At 43.2% G+C, this 18,976-nt stretch overlaps 1 protein-coding gene across 2 annotated transcripts; it reads left to right on the plus strand.

Annotated features, from left to right (window-relative positions):
- The first annotated feature begins 86 nt into the window (after positions 1-86).
- On the plus strand, positions 87-18,871 carry malt1 (MALT paracaspase 1). 2 transcript variants are annotated; one of them, XM_079688490.1, is made up of 17 exons: positions 87-566; positions 1,470-1,636; positions 2,394-2,515; positions 2,884-3,031; positions 3,138-3,316; positions 3,561-3,657; positions 3,765-3,812; positions 4,665-4,688; positions 4,797-4,841; positions 6,633-6,836; positions 6,924-7,101; positions 7,936-8,007; positions 8,096-8,223; positions 15,942-16,085; positions 16,672-16,829; positions 16,966-17,091; positions 17,852-18,871. In XM_079688490.1, exons 1-17 carry the CDS (start codon positions 415-417, stop codon positions 18,329-18,331), a joined length of 2,472 nt encoding a protein of 823 aa, XP_079544616.1. In that variant the 5' UTR covers positions 87-414; the 3' UTR covers positions 18,332-18,871. The 2 variants fall into 2 exon arrangements, with proteins under 2 accessions (XP_079544616.1, XP_079544617.1); XM_079688491.1 differs by lacking the exon at positions 3,765-3,812.
- Positions 18,872-18,976: the final 105 nt, after the last annotated feature.

Here is an 18,976-nt window from a genome sequence, read left to right on the forward strand (position 1 = left end):
CAGCTGATCTGAGTACAGTATGTGACCGCTACAAACATTGAATTACAGCCAAAGGTGCAGATACCACAAGATGTCGGTGTTTCAATATTGGCTTTATTTTACTCAACATGTTCTTTGGGAAATGTATCTTGATCTATCTTCCCAAGATAGCAGCCTTTTGCATACTCTTGGGCAACACAAAATCCAATCTGCAAATATACTTCATCTTGATGCATACACACTCTTCGGCAGGAGAAGCGCGCAGCTGCGTGGAGGAAAAACCAAAACGGCGCAGTAGGAGGGTCTGTATCACTTTTACCATTTCTTTCAGGAAGTCAACTTTTTTTGGTCGTGAAGTGAAGTGTTGTCAGGTGTAACACTAGTGTCTTCAGTCTAATTAGCGTTGATGGTAAACTTTTCTTGCCTGGCTCCATCATGTCGGACTCTTCTTTGGAGCGGTCCACGAAGATCAACTTGTTGAAGGAGCCGGCGGTGAAGAAGCTCTGCGATGTGTTGGACAAATCCAGCAAGAAAGGATGGCGAAAACTTGGAGAGATAGTCGGCAATGACAGACGGTTCAGAGTCAGGTAGGCTGAAATTAATATATTAAGAATGGACATGGTTAACCGATTAAAATCACAAAGATATTGTTGTTCAATCCAAGTGTTTCTGACTCCAAGCGTTGCAGGCTGTATTATGGTATGATATGAAATGTTTATTTTTCTCATATGAATTTACCTGGTTACTATAATAGCATTGTACTTTATGTATTTGATTTTCTACACATTGAGTATTAAAGTGCCCAACTGTGCGTTATAAGCAAGTAGATAGTACTAGCCTACATATGCAAGGTGTTGGATTGTTATTGTGAAAAACGTAAAAGACACAAAGGACATTAATGTTAATAATGCGTAACTCCTATAGATGGTTATGTGTCCACATCCTGTAAATGAACACATAGTTACATACAATAAGATTCTGTGCATAAAGTCTAAATCTGTTTTTTTTTTACTGTTTGTATTATAGGTTTATTGTCACATAATATGACATATTGAGACAAAGACACATTTTACACCGAAAATGATGTAAACAAGCATTTTCAACAGCATCAGAATATATAATAACCTATTTTTTGGTGTCTTTTTAGAAAACAATTTAGGATTAAAATAAGTTTCCAGCTCTGTGTTTGGATTTGGAATATCTGTGCTGAAGCTGAAACCTTGTTCTTACATGTAGATCATAGTTGAATATTTGGACGTGGTCAAAATAATTGCACCATGTAGATTTAACGTTATCTACTATTACTGTCCCCTATCCGGTGTTATTGCTGTTCAGCTATTGCCTGTTTATTTTGAATATGTCTATGTTTCATTAATTATCCTATATAAATCAGAGGGAAAGTCCTTCTATGTGTCGACATACTTGGTTAAAAAATGTGATTGTTATTTCTAAAATATGACGACCTGTCCTCCTCTTGCTTCTTTCTCCAGCTCAGACGACATGGAGATGTGCTCTCTGAAGGTGCTGGAGCTGGAGGGAAGCCCGAGCCGCATGCTGCTGAGGCTCATGGGAGAACGAGGCTGCACCACGGGTCAGCTGGCCGACTACCTCCAAACTGTGGGCAACTCTGAGGCCCTGCAGTGCCTGAAACCTCCAGGTACAGGAACAACGCCTCCATACTTTTGTTATCATGATATCAAGTATCCAAATCGGGGAGAACTTTGTCCTCTGTATTTGTAACGTTAAAGGTAAAGTATGACTCACCCTTACAGTACAACTGCCAGCCAGGTTACACAGTGAGTAAAAAAGCTCCTCATTCAAGTAAGGTTCAATCAGTTTTAGTTTTGTATTTATTTATTGATACTCTATTATTGTTAAAGTAATCTTTCTTAATTAAAAAATGCAGTTATAAGTCTCTGGAGATTTCCTGCTTTTCTTTGTCTTCTATCACATTGAACTGAACGGTTTAGACTGACACAACAAATCACTTACAGACATCACCTTTGCCATTTTTCACAATTCCTAAACCCTTACATTTCATAGATTGAAAAATAATCAATTAATCTAGGAAATAGTCATAATGTTAATTGTAGTAGTTAAGTACAGTGAGACTCCATTAACACTTTTAGGGGGAACCACCCAGGGGCACCGTAAGGGGGTGAAAAGTAAGGACGATTCTAAGGGCCCGCGACTGACAGGGGCCCAAACTATTTTAGAACATTAAGAAAAAAAAATGTAAGTAACCAATGTCATATCTTTTCATGGGGCCCAAAATCCCTGGCGGCGCCCCTGGAACCACCACCATATATAAACCCAATTGGGTGATTTTTACATGTTGTATTTAGTGTTGTCTTTGCAACAGATGTCTTTCAAATTAAAACAAAGCATGAATTAAAATACAAATTCTCCTAAAGCCCTGCAGATCCTCCTTCAGCCCCAGTCGGTGGCTCTTATATCCGGTCATAATCTTCGGCTGAGCTGCCTTGCTTCGGGCAGATCTCCAGTTCAGTACCAGTGGTTCAAGACCAAGGAAGAGGTGAGCTGCCACACCTCCTACCCATACACTAACAAGTTTAAAGGAAGGTGTTTTGGGATCAAATATGTGTGTTTTTCTTTGTTTTGTTTTTTGAAAGATGGCACTGTTTTGCCAAAGTCTGATCATTTTAATGCACAAACACAGACACGGATTCCTTCTGCATAATGTTCTCTGATCTTGAAAAATAACAAAAATCCTACAATGCACCTTGTGTATTCAACAAGATACACAGCCCTGGAAAAAATATATTTTGATAAATAGAGTAGAGCCAATGGGGGATGAAGACAAAAGACCTAATAGTAAATGCTAAAGAGGTAATTCATTTTTTTCAAGTTAGTAAACAGTCTTCATATTTTCCACAACCACAGGTACCAAACAGCTTCTCTGGGGACCTGGTGATAAGTCCAGTCCATCTGAAGGACGCTGGCTTTTACATATGCAGGGTCAACTCTGGAGATGCTTTTGAATTCAGCCGTTGGGCTCAGGTGGAAGTCATGGATGTCACTGTGTCTTGCGGTAAGATATTACACATGTTAAACTGCTGCTCTGTTTAAAACTATATTTTCCCAACAAGATTGTAGAGATTAAATAACAATAATGGCTCGGGTTCTTCTCCTATCAGGGCAGAGTTATCACTCCTTAGAGGGTCGGCTGAAGATGGTGATCCAGCCTCAGTCCCAGCGGCTATATGTAGGGGAGTCCCTGCAGCTGGAGTGTGGAGCGGTGGGACGGCCCATCCCTCGATACCAGTGGCACAGAAATGGCGTACCGCTCTCCAATGCCACAAAGAGGAAACTCATGGTGAGGAGAGGTTGTTAGGGAGATTTATAGGTTAAGGGTTACTTAGGTTACTTTTTATTTATGTTTGGAGACTTTTTGTTCTGTTTAAAGTGAACAGACGGCAACATTTAGGCAGGAACATCTTTCTTTTTTATGGAACAAGGCTTTAATACGATACGATAATACTTTAATGGTCCGATCAAGTCTGAAATTTCAATCGCATCACAGCAGCTCCATGTTAACCAAAAACATCTATGCATTTTAGATTCCTCACTCGATACAGGATCATAGCGGCAGGTATCGCTGTGAAATCAGCAGCAGCACAGAGAGAATGTGGTCCAACGAAGTGGACATAGTGATCGGTAAGTCACACTTCGGTACATTTTTTTAAGTTGAAATTACAGTCCTGTAAAACCAGCTCTACTGTTGTTATGTCTGTGTGCTTATTTGCTTTGCTTTTGACTGAAAGAACCGAGGATATCTGTCCAGATTTCAGTGGCAATGGAGTGCTCAGAAGGTAGATTTGAACATACTGCTGCATGGTGTAATGAACGGCAGGAGGGGAACTATTAGCAAGATTTTGGTGCATGCAAATGTAATTTGTTTACTTGTGTAACTGCATGTGGGTCATGATCTAGATTGTTTCCACATAAACACTAACCAGCACAAGGTATTATTCACACAGTGTGATCTCCTGGTTTTCGAATGCATGCTTTTTTTATTTGACTAATGTCACTACTCTTACTCAAATCCAATGCTAAACTATGGCTGTATTTTACATTTGTCTTATTTTCAAACAATCCCATGAAAAGACAAAAAACAACATTTTATCACTCTAACCTAATACTGAAGTATGATCTGTGTTTCAAAGCCAGATATAGCTCATTCCTCTTTGTCATTGCTGCCGGAAAACATTTTACTATAAAAACCACTTTACTGAGCCACGCTGTACCACAAGGTGGCATACAACTCTGATATAATTAACATTTAAACCATCCTGCTACTTCTGTAAATACTCACTAAAGCACTCAATGTGTATACTCAACAACTGAAAATATTCCCTAACAATTGCAGGTAATGTTTACAGAAAAAAAGGCCCGGAGTACTGAGGCTTCTTCAAAAAGAAAATCATGTTTTAGTGACCTGAACATACATGTGTTCAGTAGGACTGAAAAATGGTTGGTTTTGTTGTATTTATGGGATTTCTTAACAGTAGGAAACCATAGAATCCCAGCCTGAACTGTTTTGCATCTTGATCGAGTGTAATGCTAACCTTACATGTAAATAATATATTTTTTAACAACAAGCACAAAATGAAAAGTTGATCAGCTATTTAATTGTAATATTCTTGTATTTTTTGTATTTCTAGATGATGTATTAACCATTGGAGAAGGTAAGAATAACTTTACTTTTAAAGGATTAATACATTTCTACTTATTCAAACTATCATCTTTTCCTTACACAGCTTTACTATGTTCAAATTGTGACATCTCAATTGTAGGTTCCAGTGCATTTTTCCTAAATAGTATCCCAGATCATCTTTATGGTAAGTGTCTGTTCATTTCATTGTGTTGGTGAATCATAAATATATGACCACTTTATTGTTAACCTGTTTTTCCCCTTACGTATTTGAGTGATTTATATGGCTGACGCACAGTTCCTCTGTATGTCAGCTTTGTAACTGTCTGATATCAGGACCTTTTGTCAGTTCCTCCCTCAAAATAAACACCAAAGAAAAGATGTGAAACTTGCTTGCATGTCAGCAGCTACACAGGAAGCAAAAATGACACTTTACAACATATTAAAGTCACACACCAACAGAGAATATTAACTCTAAAATACCCGTAGAATAGTTTGACCAACATCTCACGGCATACTGTCACCAGAAAAAGAAAATCGCAGATATTAATATCATTGTGTTTGACATTCTGAGAAATATTGCTTACATCCTGCCTGTATTTCTATGTAATTGTGTTTTTTATAATTCATCACTTCCTTAACTATTGGTTTAAAGTGTCAGAGCTTTAACAGATCTTTATTGTTATCAAATTAGAATAAATTAGATTAGAAAATCAACATGTAGGCAGGAGGAAAAATCGACACTATCTGCTCCAACATTGATCACAAGTAAATCCTCTGCTTCTCTACATGGAGTCAGCCAGTGAAGTTGCTTTAGCAGGCTTTATTAAGTAGGCGGTAAAAAAAAGGTTACAACCAGTACCTCCAACTGCTAACCGTGGGGCATTTTCTTTATTTTCAAGCAATAATTCGGATAAATGTATTTAGTGTTGTGAAGGGATTAGTAATGTGTGACAGCATTATGTAATTAATTAATTATCTTGTGAAACGAAAAATCTAATTATATTACACTTTCTTGTAAAAATGTTGGTGTTCACAAAGGAGTTTTACAACATAACATTTATTTAGTTGCCTTGTTCAATCGTAATGCTAATTCTATTGAAGACCTTTGAATACAATTTTAAACAGTAAACAGTGTCGAGTACTGTTGTAAGGTGTACACTGCCCGGTTTAGGAATGCTGTGTCAATCTTAAAAGTAATCAAATGTAAAAAGTAACATTATTAAGTAACTAATAAGTAACCCCCTGACACTGAATATATGTATAATGTGCATTTGGGTCATGGGGTTTATTGTAAGAAAGCCAAAATGCACAACCTGCAGTAAACTAGACATGACAATCATTGCAGTAAAAACTAAGCCCTTTTTCTTTTTACATTTTCTGTTCACTTGTTGGTTCGTTAAGGTGTTTCATTGATGCATATTGTTAGGGAATATTTCTGTCTTACTCCTAGAAGTTTAACCTTTTCTGTGTGTTGACGTTTACGACCAACCCTGAGTCTGTTATCTGTCTTAAGGAATGGGAAGTTACAGCTATTGTTGATATTACCCGTTTTATGGCCTGACCTATCGGTCACAGAGGGTTTTATGACTGTGAGAACGCTGGCTTCTAAGCACCACAGACAAGTGATTCAGTATTTACAGATGTTGGAGATATCTCCAGTGTTCCCAGGTGTTTACGTACCATCCCCCAATATGTGGATTAACCCTCTGTAAACTAGTTCTATCGAGAGAGAGGCTGGGCAGAATTGACATGGCAACCCACCAGTGCAGTCAGAATCTCTGGCTGTGTGACTTGTGATGTGAATTTCTCCGGTCCATACTTGTAATAAACACCAGTGTTTGACATCAAAGCTCCAACTCTCCTCGTGTCTCTCTGAGTCCTGACTCTCCATTGCTGCAGAAGTTTCCCTTACACATATGAGTTTTTTTCCCCCCTGTAGTTTTAAAGAGCGCTTTCCTCTCCCTCTCTCTCACAGCGACTGACAAAGTGGCGCTGCTGATTGGCAATCTGTCTTACCAGAACCACCCGCAGCTCAAAGCCCCCATGGTGGACGTGTACGACCTTACCAACCTCCTGCGGCAGCTCAACTTCCAGGTGGTTTCACTGCTGGACCTCACAGAGACGGAGATGAGGAACGCTGTGGACGAGTTCCTGTTGCTGCTACACAAGGGGGTCTATGGTACGTTAGGATTTTACTTCTGAATCTTGCTTGATGGTCGAAGATCTAAAAAGACTCACCTCTCATAACATGACGTTCACTTTTCAGGTCTACTGTACTACGCTGGTCACGGGTATGAGAACTACGGGAACAGTTTCATGGTTCCGGTAGACGCCCCTAACCCGTACCGCTCAGCCAACTGTCTGTGTGTGCAGAGCATCCTCAAACTGATGCAGGAGAAGGAGACGGGCCTCAATGTTTTCCTGCTGGACATGTGCAGGAAGAGGTGAGGCAGTGGCTCAGTCCCTTAGACCTATTACATTTAACTGGGATTGTAAGTGATACTCACATTGCAGGAGAATTAGTATTTCCCGTTGCCAATATTTATAAAGTCAGCGTGACACGAGCTATTTGGGAAGAACATAGATTGGATCCGTTACAGAGAAAGTGTACGTCACTATGGCCTATAACAATAATGGGAACAGTTTCAAAGTTGACTTCCGGGTATCAATAGATGTAGGTAAAAGAGTATTGTTACTCCAGTGTATCACAAAAGCAACCATGTGTAGAGAGTGCTCAGATCCATACTATACCTGAAATATTACAAACTATGAATACTGCAAGAAAACCTGAGTAAGAATTTACATTTTCTTCATTATAATAAATCATACAATGTATTACAATAAGAACTGCACAAATAATTGCCATGGGAATGCTTCCATGCAGTGTAATTTCAGCGAAAGCTTTTGTTTACTAAAATGTACATTTATTTTCTAAAGGGTTTTCGGTAACAAATATATTTCTTATTGTTTAACGTGGCACATTTCCTCTTGAGTCATCAACCTATTTACAGTAGATTCATTTACATTTTGTTGAAGATTTTGCATTACATAATGGGATAATTTGAAGCCCTATTAGATAGATGAAAGTGATAATAACTAGGAATTCTGAAGAGAGGAGAGAGAGACGGGTTTGACATGCAAAAGGTCAGTTGCAATCGAACCAGATATGTTATTTCTGCAGTATTATGCGGCATTAGGAGCCTTTAGGACTATCTTTTGCTCCAGCAGACCTGTTAAGGATTTACAAATGTGTTGTTGCATCTTTAAAAAAAATCCAGAAATTACCATGATGACAGCGCTCCAAACATCATCCTGAGGGTTACGGCCAACATTGTCTTTGGATATGCCACGTAAGTTTAAGACATCACTCATCATCCAAAACAAAATGCATACAGTTTTTGTTTCCCAGTGTAAAAATGTTGTGTTTTGTCTGGCCAGGTGCCAGGATGCAGAGGCCTTCGAGCTGAGCTCCAGCGGCTTCACCAACGGCGTGTTCGTCAAGTTTTTGAAGAAGCGGCTGCTGGACAATGAGAAGATCACCGTGGTGCTGGACAGAGTGGCTGAGGGTGAGAGAGACCAGAAACACCACACATAATAATAACTATAGGTTACTTACGTAACCCCAGTTATCAGAGTAACATGAAGTGAGATGTCTCACTATGGGATGCGCCTCAACGCGTATGCGAACAGAGGCATCAATCAATCAATCAATCAATCAATGTTTATTTATATAGCCCAATATCACAAATGTTACATTTGTCTCAGTGGACTTCACAGTTTGTACAGAATATCAGTATGACAATACGACACCCTCTGTCCTTAGTCCCTCACATCGTACAAGGAAAAACTTCCAGAGAAAACCCACAGTTTAAAAGGAAAAATGGGAGAAACCTCAGGGAGAGCAACAGAGGAGGGATCCCTCTCCCAGGACGGACAGACGTGCAATAGATGCCGTGTGTAAATTGAAAAGATAATACATTTGCAACATAGGTAGTCCAAATGTTTGGAAATGCATGTGTGTATAATAGGAAGATGAATCCACGAGTATATCCATCCAGGACTTATGATCCAGGACCACAGCCACGACTCAAGATCCAGGACTCGCAATCCATGACACATGACCGCAGGATCATCCATGACTCCGGATCCCGGCGTATATAGACACCAAAAAGAAAGAAATTTGGGGAAGCTGGGTTAATCGGAACATGAGAGTACACAGGTATAGACAGAGAGAAGGAAGAAGTAAGATGTCCCCCGACAAACTAAGCCTATATCAGCAAAACTAGGGGCTGAATCTAATCAGCCGTAACTATAAGCTTTATCAAAAAGGAAGGTCTTAAGCGTACTCTTAAAAACGGATAGGGTGTCTGCCGTCCGAACACAAACTGGAAGCTGATTCCACAAAAGTGGAGCTTGATAAGAAAAGGCTCTGGCTCCCATTGTACTTTTAGAGACTCTAGGAACAACCAACAACCCTGCATTCTTGGAACGCAATGCCCTAGTAGGACAATAGGGTATAATGAGTTCTTTAAGGTAAGATGGCGCCTGCCCATTAAGGGCTTTGTAGGCGAGAAGAAGAATTTTAAATTCTATCCTGTGTTCTATAGGGAGCCAGTGTAAGGCAGCCAGAACAGGAGTAATGTGGTTCCTTTTCCTAACTCTGGTTAGTACACGAGCTGCAGCATTTTGAATCAGCTGAAGCGACTTGACTGAGTTCTTGGTAAATCCTGATAATAAGGAGTTACAATAATCCAGCCTTGAAGTAACAAATGCATGGACTAGTTTCTCTGCATCGTTTTGAGGCAAGATATGCCTGATTTTTGCAATGTTACGTAGATGGAAGTAGGCGGTCCTTGAAATTGATTTTATGTGGGTGTTAAAGGATAAATCCTGATCAAATATAACACCAAGATTCCTTACAGTCTCACTGGAGGCCAAATTAATGCCATCCATAGTTAATATATCTTTAGATAATTTGTTTTGAAGATTCTTCGGGCCAAGTACAATAACTTCAGTTTTGGTCGTGTTTAACATCAAAAAATGTAAGGTCATCCATGTTTTTAAGTCCTTGAGGCAGTCTTGAATTTTATTTAGATGATTAATTTCATCAGGCTTGATTGATAAATATAGTTGAGTATCATCCGCATAACAATGAAAGTTTACAGAATGATTCCTTATAATATTGCCTAACGGAAGCATATATAGGGTGAACAAAATAGGTCCAAGCACTGAGCCCTGTGGCACTCCATGGCTAACTTTGGTTTGAATGGAAGATTCATCGTTGACACGTACAAACTGAGAGCGTTCAGATAGATAGGACCTAAACCAGCCTAAAGCAGTTCCCTGTATGCCAACTAAGCATCAATCTCATTACGCCAATCCTGATTGGCTGGTGATCTTGACGTCTACGTCAGGGAATCCACCCCCTATAAGTAGCTTGCGCTACGACGCAGTGTCATTCAAAATAAGCACCTCTTCTCGCTTCGCCTTAGCAAGAAGGGCCATCTCGCTTCATGTTACTCTGAGAACTGGGGTTACGTAAGTAACCTATAGTTCTCATTAATAACACTCCGTTCGATGTCTCACTATGGGATATTAAAACTCCCGTATTGCTAGATATGCTTATCTCGAAAATCACCAAAACAACCAGAACTTAACAGGTAGAACCCTGTCTCAACACGGGGCCCAGCACTGCGCGGGCCACACTTGGAGCAGAGACATCTAGCCTGTAAAAGCAGACAAAAGTGAGCGGTGAGGACCAACTCGCTGCTGCACAAATGTCTTGGATGGAAACACCCTTGAACAGAGCCCAGGATGTAGCCAGTCCACGAGTACGCAGGCACGTTGGTGCCTGCAAACCCTGACTCATATAAGCCAGAGCAATCGCTTCCACAATCCAGTGGGAGAGCCGTTGCCTGGTAACAGGCTTGCCCTTCTGAGGGTTAGCCCAGGATATAAAGAGTTGGTCATTGCAATGAAACTCTTTTGACCTGTACATATAGATGCGTAAAGCACGAACTGGACACAGCAGATTCGGCCGCTGTTCCTCAGAGGAACACAGCGGCGGAGGAAATGCCACAATGTCAATGGGGGTACATGAGCCAACCACCTTAGGTATAAAGGCAGGGTTGGGCTTCAGCAACACTCTCGTTTGCCCCGGGGCAAACTGAGTGCATGAAGGATGTACAGAAAGCGCATGAATGTCACAGACTCGCTTGGCAGATGCCAGAGCCAGTAACAGCACTGTCTTCAGTGACAGGTTTTTCATGTCAGCTTCTTCCAGGGGTTCAAATGGAGGTCGAGTGAGCCCATCTAAAACCACTGCCAAGTCCCATAAGGGCACCAGTGACCTGGAAACAGGGAGGAGCCTGCGAGCCCCTTTCATAAAACGGCAGACCAAAGGATGTTGGCTAGCTGTCTTTCCCTCAAAGCCCACATGGCATGCAGCAATAGCAGCCAGGTACACTTTGATCGTAGAGAAAGCTCTGTGTTTATCAATCAGGTCCTGTAGAAATGATAAAATCACCCCGACAGGACATTGAAAAGAGATGTGTCCTTTTTTGAAGGCACCACTCCTCAAACACCCTCCACTTACAGTCATAGAGAGACCTGGTGGAGGAAGCTCTTGCACTCTGAATAGTGTTTATCACCTTCTGAGGGAATCCCACTGTATTCAGATTGTACCACTCACGGGCCAGGCCCATAGTGTCAAGCGCTCTGGGTGTGGGTGAAAGATCGTCCCCCCCCGCCTGCGACAGTATGTCCCTGCGTAGCGGATAGGGTGACCAGGTCCCAACAAACCAAATGTGGGACAAGGAGTTTCTGTGGGACAATGTGGGACACCCTCTCAACAGCACCTAGAACCACTGGTGTCTTTATTAACTCTGTCAAACAACTCTCCACAGAGGCAGGGGCAAGCACATCTGTTATTATGGACGCTGCTTTTGTACGACCACATGACATTTTCTTTACCATATCAGGATCTGGAAAAATGGTCGGCGCTAGCTTGTTACCACAGTCACTGTGGTAGCACTGGTTATTTCTGATGCTGTTAACTTGTCTGAGTGGCCATCATTTTTTGGTTTGAGTAGGAATGTCTCCATAGAGTGGGATGTCTCTTTTTGAGCGACACGTTTCTTGTGAGAATCGTATTCTCGGTGTCTTTTTTTTACGTCGTATTCACCGCCATGTGAAATTGAAAAATTACTCTAGCAAAGATTGCAAAAAACTCTCTCTGAGAGTCGCCCTGCTGGCTTCACGCACGGGTAAGTGTCTTCCCAGTCTTTGTTGTATGTGCATCTTCTTTTCTTCTTAGCTGTAGTTTCAGTTTCCTCCATTTTCCATAACCTGCTGCGTCGCCTGCGTTATTGACTGACTTTCATTGTTGTTGTTTGGCGGGGCTGCGGGGGGTGTGTGTGTGAGTGAGTTACTCTCATTGGTTAACACTTGACCAGCACCTGCCGTGTGTTACAATTTGATTGACAGCAAACACCCCCCCCTGTGATGATAGTCTTCCCTGCTTTCTCAACAGCCATTGGATACATCTGTCATGAAAATGCTGTGCAGTCCCACGCAAAGCGGGACATCTGGTCACCCTAGTAGCGGGAACTGCCACGCCTGCCCGCACAGCAGCTGATATATCTCCGCCAGCCAGTACATTGCAGGCGAGTGCGGAGCTATCAGGATCAGTGTGTGGCGTTGTTCTCTCACTCTGGCCAGAGTTGGGGGTATCAGAGCCAGGGGTGGGAACGCGTACCGAAGGACCGGAGGCCAAACGTGCGCGAGCACGTCCACGCCTAACGGTGCGTTTAAATCGCGCATTGAAAAGAACAGCTGACATTGAGCATTTTCTTTTGATGCGAACAGATCTACCGCGGCTCGGCCGTAACGCACCCACAGCTGACTCACAACCATTGGATGTAGAGTCCAGTCTGCATATAGTGGTGCACCTCTGGACAGCAGATCTACCCCGAGGTTCATCACTCCTGGTACGTGCGTCGCTCTCAGAGAGAGGAGGCAGCCGCAGCTCCATAAGATCAGTTTGCGTGCCAGCATGTGTAACTGGAGAGAACGCAAACCCCCTTGGCGGTTTGTATACGATATTGTGGTCGTGTTGTCTGTCCTCACGAGGACATGGTGTCCTCTGAGAAAAGGCAGAAAGTGTTTCAGGGTGAGGAACACCGCTTAAAGCTCCAGATAATTTATGTGTGACCGTTGGAGGTCTCTGCTCCAGAGACCCCTCACAGGTCGACCTTCGTATATACCCCCCCAGCCCGTCAGACATGCGTCTGTGGTGACCACCTTCCGCGATAGGACAGCACCCATAGGCACGCCCCGTACTAGAAAAGTCGGGTGTAGCCAGTGGCGCAGTGCCATTACGCATTTCATAGTGACCATCGCTCTCCGCGCGTCATGGGTCCAGTCTGAGGGCAGCTACCCAGCGCTGAAACTCCCTCATGTGTAAGCGTCCCAGTCGTACCACCAGGATGGCTGACGCCATGAGCCCCAGTAACCGCAGACATGATCTGAAGAGAACATATTTGCGTAGCCGGAAATGAGCGAGGCAAGCTCTGAAGGCTTTCACTCTCTCTGCTGACAGACGGGCTGTAAAGGGCACCGAATTCAGGTGTAGGCCCAGGAAGAGTACAGTCTGGGCTGGGGACAACATGCTCTTTTCTGTGTTTATTACGAAACCCAGGTTTGTGTGACTTAAACAGGCAGCGGAACTTGCTGTCTTTGATGTTAAGTCCATTTCCCTTATGGCGCGAACTTGAGGATGACGTTCTGGCATCACTCGAGGCGGCGGGAAGATGGGGGCATGATGGCACCCCGAAAACACATGAGCATCTAACACTGGAACGTGTTCTGGAGCTGGGGAACAGGGAACTTCCAGCTCTCTCGTCGAGGAGAGGAGAGGGGGCTGTCAGGCCGCCCGCTTCTTCTTCCTCGCCTGGTGGCTGAAAACCTGGGTCGGCTGTGCCTGAGCGGCAGCTGCCGGAATCGGAGATCTTCTTGGCCAGCTCATCCTCGCCTCGTGCCTGGGCTGGGGACCCGGGACGGGCTGTGGTCTCTGCTGCTTCGGTATCTTGAACCGGGCAGGACGTGAGGCAGCTTGAGTGAAGGCCTGCCGCGGGACCGTCGAAGGTGGCGGCTGAACCCTTCGGGGGAGACAGAGCTGGAAACCTGGTTTGCTCGACAAGTCTTCGCAGAGCTCCGCCTGGTAGGCGGTCAGCAGCGAGGAGAAGTTGAGTGCCCTGGTGGACAAAGCTGTGGCTTTATAGGCCCGTTCGGTCATCGCTGACTGAAAACGGTCTGCCTTTGCCGGTAGCGTGGGGTTCCTGCTCTGTGTCGAAGCCAGCCTCGGTTGGAGGTGGGCTGCCACCAGCGGTTCCATGGGCGGCATGCGGAGCAGGCCGAGCCTCTCCATACTGTCACAGTCCAGGGAGGAGGCACCCTGGATTGGGGCCTTGTTGCTGAAAGGGCGGTCTCTCCACGAGAGCGGGGCTCCGCTCTCTCGGCTCTTGCCGCCACCGGACCCCAGCCTGACACGGTACGGGGCACCGGTTCAGCGGCTGCCGCTGTTATAGAGCCCCAGCCTGACACAGTGCGGGGCTCAATCTCTGCGGCGGACGCCACCATGTCTTGGTTTGCCGGCCGGGGGTCATGAGGGGGTCCTGAGGGGGTCTTGTCCCGACAAGCTAGCTTGGCGTGCTAGCCGTCGGCAGAGGCTCTTAATGGTGAAGCGGGCACAACTCCCGCACGAGCCGGGGTTATCGATAGCCTCCTGGGCGTGTTCCAGCCCGAGGCAGGACGAGCAGACCTGGTGTGAGTCTGTGCCTGAGATCTTAAACCCGCAGCCGCATAGCCGAGCCTCCGAGTCCCTGACTCCTCTGGTGTGAGGGAGAGAGGGGTCCATCTTTGTTCGCCGGGGTGTCGGCGTGGAGTGGACACGCTAGTAACAGGTACGTTACTGAGAAAAAAATCCGACCTTGTCGTTAATCCAAAAGGAAAAAGCGACGGGGTAGATTTTATTCTTTAAAGAATATTAACCTTTTGTTTTTATCTCCGTCTCCTCTGGTGTGAGAGAGAAAAGAGAACGTCCTCGCTACCGTGGTGTCGGTGTGGAGGGAAGAAAAACTAGCAACAGGTATGTTACTAGCTTGAAGAAAAAAATCAAACTTTACCGTAATTTCGAAAGAAAGAAACGGCGAGGCAGATTACAATATTAACTGGTGTGTTAATATTGTTCAGTCTTCTTGCAAAGCAAAAAAGTAACAGGCAAGCGCCCGTCGACCGAATGTTAGCTTTGGGTTCAGTCTGTGGACCGTTAAGCTAAGTCCGGCTACTGATAATTCGAGATGTGCTCTGAAGCGAGAAGAGGTGTTTGAATGACGCTGCGTCGTAGCGCAAGCTACTTATAGGGTGGGTGGATTCCCTGACGTAGACGTCAAGATCACCAGCCAATCAGGATTGGCGTAATGAGATTGATGCTTCTGTTTGCATACGCGTTGAGGCGCATCCCATAGTGAGACATCGAACGGAGTGTTATGAATGAGAACATGAAGCGCTTAAATAATTACTTATATAAATAATGCAAAAAGATCTTTCAAATGTGTATATCATGCATATTTTCCAACAACAAATATTATGTCCAAAGAACCCTCACAAAAAAAGAAAAATTACAAATAAAACAATAACCATTGTTACCGTTAATATATTTGTTTCAAAATATAATATTACAATAGCAATCAATCTATTACGTGTTTAACCCCTCCTACGAATAATATATATGATGTATATGTAACAGGAAAACGACTTACTGTAGTTAAATTAGCTAGTTACTGTATTTAATTTGTGTTGAGAAGATTACCATGAAGAATTAAAAGACAATTTCAATTCAGTGTTTGGTTTTGAAGTCAATTGTTTTACAGTTTGTGTTTCCCATGGGATGTGTTTTCATCTAGGTCAATAACGTTGATTAAATGTAGCATGCTTTGAATTATTCATCTCAAAATTGTATTTGCTCGAGGGCTAATGGAGTTTCATTTTATATGCAGGGTTAATGAAGGAAAATGACTTGAGGTGGATGTAAAATGCACTTACTTTTGAACCACATTTAGGATACCTTCAGGATGGGCTAATTAAATGTGCTTGCATAATGTGAGTCTCAGTGAGCTCACAGTGCAGGTCGGACCGGGTCATGTTATGGAGTTTTTAAAATATTGTGTGGTATTCCAGTCAAGACAAGCTGTTGGTAAACATGTAATCCATATCTTGTGTCCAGATATGGGTCAGTTTGACGCTACGAAGGGGAAGCAGGCTCTGGAGATCCGCAGTAGTCTGTCGGAGAGGAGGGCGCTGACGGATCCTATCCTGCCCGGCGACAGCGGTGATCACGCTCACAGACTCCAATGGGCAAAGGCTCACGGTATGTTTAACAAAGTTTTGAAAATGTTTGTTTAGTATTGTATCACTGCACTCAGTACTGCACGCTCAGTCAAATGTTGACTCAGGTTAATGCTGACTAAACACTCAGTGCTCACTCAAATTACACACACATTGAGCCTTCTCAAGAAAACCACACTTTGTTTTAGAAACATGATGGGAAGAGTAAGATACCCCCGATAATAAAATTAGCACCTCTGGCATCAGCTAAAAGATATTTGCATAGGGAACACAGAAGCTAGCGAGGAAGTTAACATAACTTCCAGTCATTTTGTCAAATATTACAACCTGAAAACTACCTTTTAGTGTTCTCTATAAGTGGTTTCAAATCTGTTTGGCTTGTGAAACCATTCAATTAAGGGTACCTGAATCTCAGCCTGGGTATCGCTGATGTTGAAGATTTTAAAATGTAAAGCCTTTAAGAAAAGATGATCTTGTGACTTTTTGTGTGTGGAATAACAATGAAGTTTAGAAAGAACCGTTTTAAAATGTCCATTTATCTTTTTATCTATTTATCCCCTATTCATTGCATGTCTTTTCTTTTTTTTTACTTGTGTACTGTATTCCAGAGCTTCCCGAGAGCATGTGTCTTAACTTTGACTGCGGGGCTCAGATCAAGCTGGGTTTCGCTGCAGAGTTCTCCAACGTGCTCGTCATTTACACTCACATCGTGAAGAAGCCCGAAAACATGTCATCCTGCCAGGCGCACGTCACAGACTTCTCCCAGGTCAGTATGTTGTCATGAACACTGGCCATAAAGAAAGAAATACATTTCTCCCCTCTCTCACCTATCTAACAGCACATGTACTGTAAATGCCCATAGAGTGTGTTCCACTGCCACCTGCATGTGTTCCTCACTACAGGACCTTGATGTGGACCCTAAGGAGATGAACAGAGAGACCCCAGAGGAGACGGGGATCTACCTTCTGTCCAGCAACCTGCCCCAGCACTGCCTCTACACCAGAGTCAGCTCTCTGCAGAAACTCAGGGTAAAACTCAACATGACAATCTTTTTATAAACATCGATGTGTTTTTTTTAACTCAATTTCTTTGTTTAAAAAAAAAAGAAGAAAGCTTGACAGTTTTTGTTATGTTTGTAGGATTTTAGAAAATGTTTCTCGCTCTTGAGGAAGCCTATTGTTTCCTGTTTGAAGCCCAACGTTTAATAACCTGTCTTTAACACATTGTGTTAAGACCATTAGAGCTGGTGGTGGCTCATCCTTAGGTCATCGTGAATACCTGTACCACATCCCTCTTACATTTTGTCAATAGTTAAGAGATACAGGTCTGTAAAACATTAAGAGACCAATCCAAATGTTCTTTAAATCTCAATCTCTACATGGATGGCAGCCATTCAATTCCAGAGTCTGTTGAATTCCAACACAGAGAAATGTTATCAGTACTTTAACGAATACAATTAAAAAAACATTTATTTTACTCCAACACATACCTATAAATAGTAAAACCAGCTAAACTGATAATGCTGAAGTGGTCTCTTAATTTTTTTAAGAGCTATATACCCTTGGTATTTAAAAATTAAACTCATATTCTATATCATGTATCATACCCTACCAAAGTTAATCACAACATATATCAATATATCACTGGACAGAATAGATATTTTATTCTGTGATCATGTGTTCATCCGAGAAAGCGTTTTGATACATTTAGCTTTGTGGCCCATAAAAATACAAATGAATCCCTTTTTGTTTCTAAACACTATTCCTCCTCTAACCCACCATGCAACAGGAGGAGCTGGTCTTTACTGTGTGCCTTCAGGGAACCTTCCCCGCCATGGACGATGAATCCGTCCACTGGACCAAAAGCATCAGCATCGGCCGGCCGCTGATCGCCGGCCTGGACCTGAACCGGGCCATGAGGAGGAACAGCTGTCTGCAGACCTGCCTGATCCCCCACAGCCCGTCCCACAGCCCCTGCCACAGCCCCGGGCCCGAACACCACCTGCACCCACCCCACGGGGGGCACCAGGTCCAGGACTACAGCCGCCTGTCACCACTACACCTTTGCCCTGACGTCACCGAGCGCTTCCAGGGTGCAGTGGGGGGCTGTGGGGATTCCTACTACGACAACCTGTGCCAGCCTTTCTACGAACCTGCTGCCGGACTTTCAAGCTCCCCAGGCCGGCTCAGCATCCCCATAGAGACCACCGACGACATCACCGAGCTGCAGACCGTGTTCATCAACAGCCTGCAGCTTCAGCAGCAGTGAGACGCCTTCAAATGTCTGGATTACTGCTGCTCCTTCTGTTAAACGATGTGACTTAATTCGCTGTTCTTTTAAATATTGTATTCTCCTATGTACTTTTATTTTTGGGAGTTTTTTATAGGTATCTAGTATAATGAAGAAAAGTGTAGTAAACAGGGATGATTGCTGCGATTATGTGTGGTACAGTAGAGGTGTCAATTTACTAATAGTTGACAGAAGAAAAGCAAAGATGCTGGATGGTAGTTGCAAGATCAGAACTTTTTTACAAAGCTAGAATTGTAAATCTTAAATAATGTTTGTTTTTAAATATGAGCCAAATGAGAACTTACTGTATATAATATTATGGGGCTGTATGATTTAGGTGGAATAATATGAACACAAGGCCTTGCCTGTCTTTACTGCAAGAATAGCATTGTAAACATTTGTTCATGTAAGTATTTTTTTAAAGGAGCAGTCAGATGAAAGAGAGGCTGGAGATGATACAGTTGCTGTACAAACCATCAGCCGACATTTTATAATAAAATAAACTTGGCCGTAAAAACATTATGTCTGACATAAAATCTGATTTAAATCTGCCACCCATTTTCCCAAAAGCTATCAATGTTCTGTTTTGTATCCCTCAGCATGGCCAAAAAAGGCTTGTCTATT

Source organism: Notothenia rossii (genome assembly GCF_949606895.1).
Source record: "Notothenia rossii genome assembly, chromosome: 6".
Classification (NCBI taxonomy): domain Eukaryota; kingdom Metazoa; phylum Chordata; class Actinopteri; order Perciformes; family Nototheniidae; genus Notothenia; species Notothenia rossii.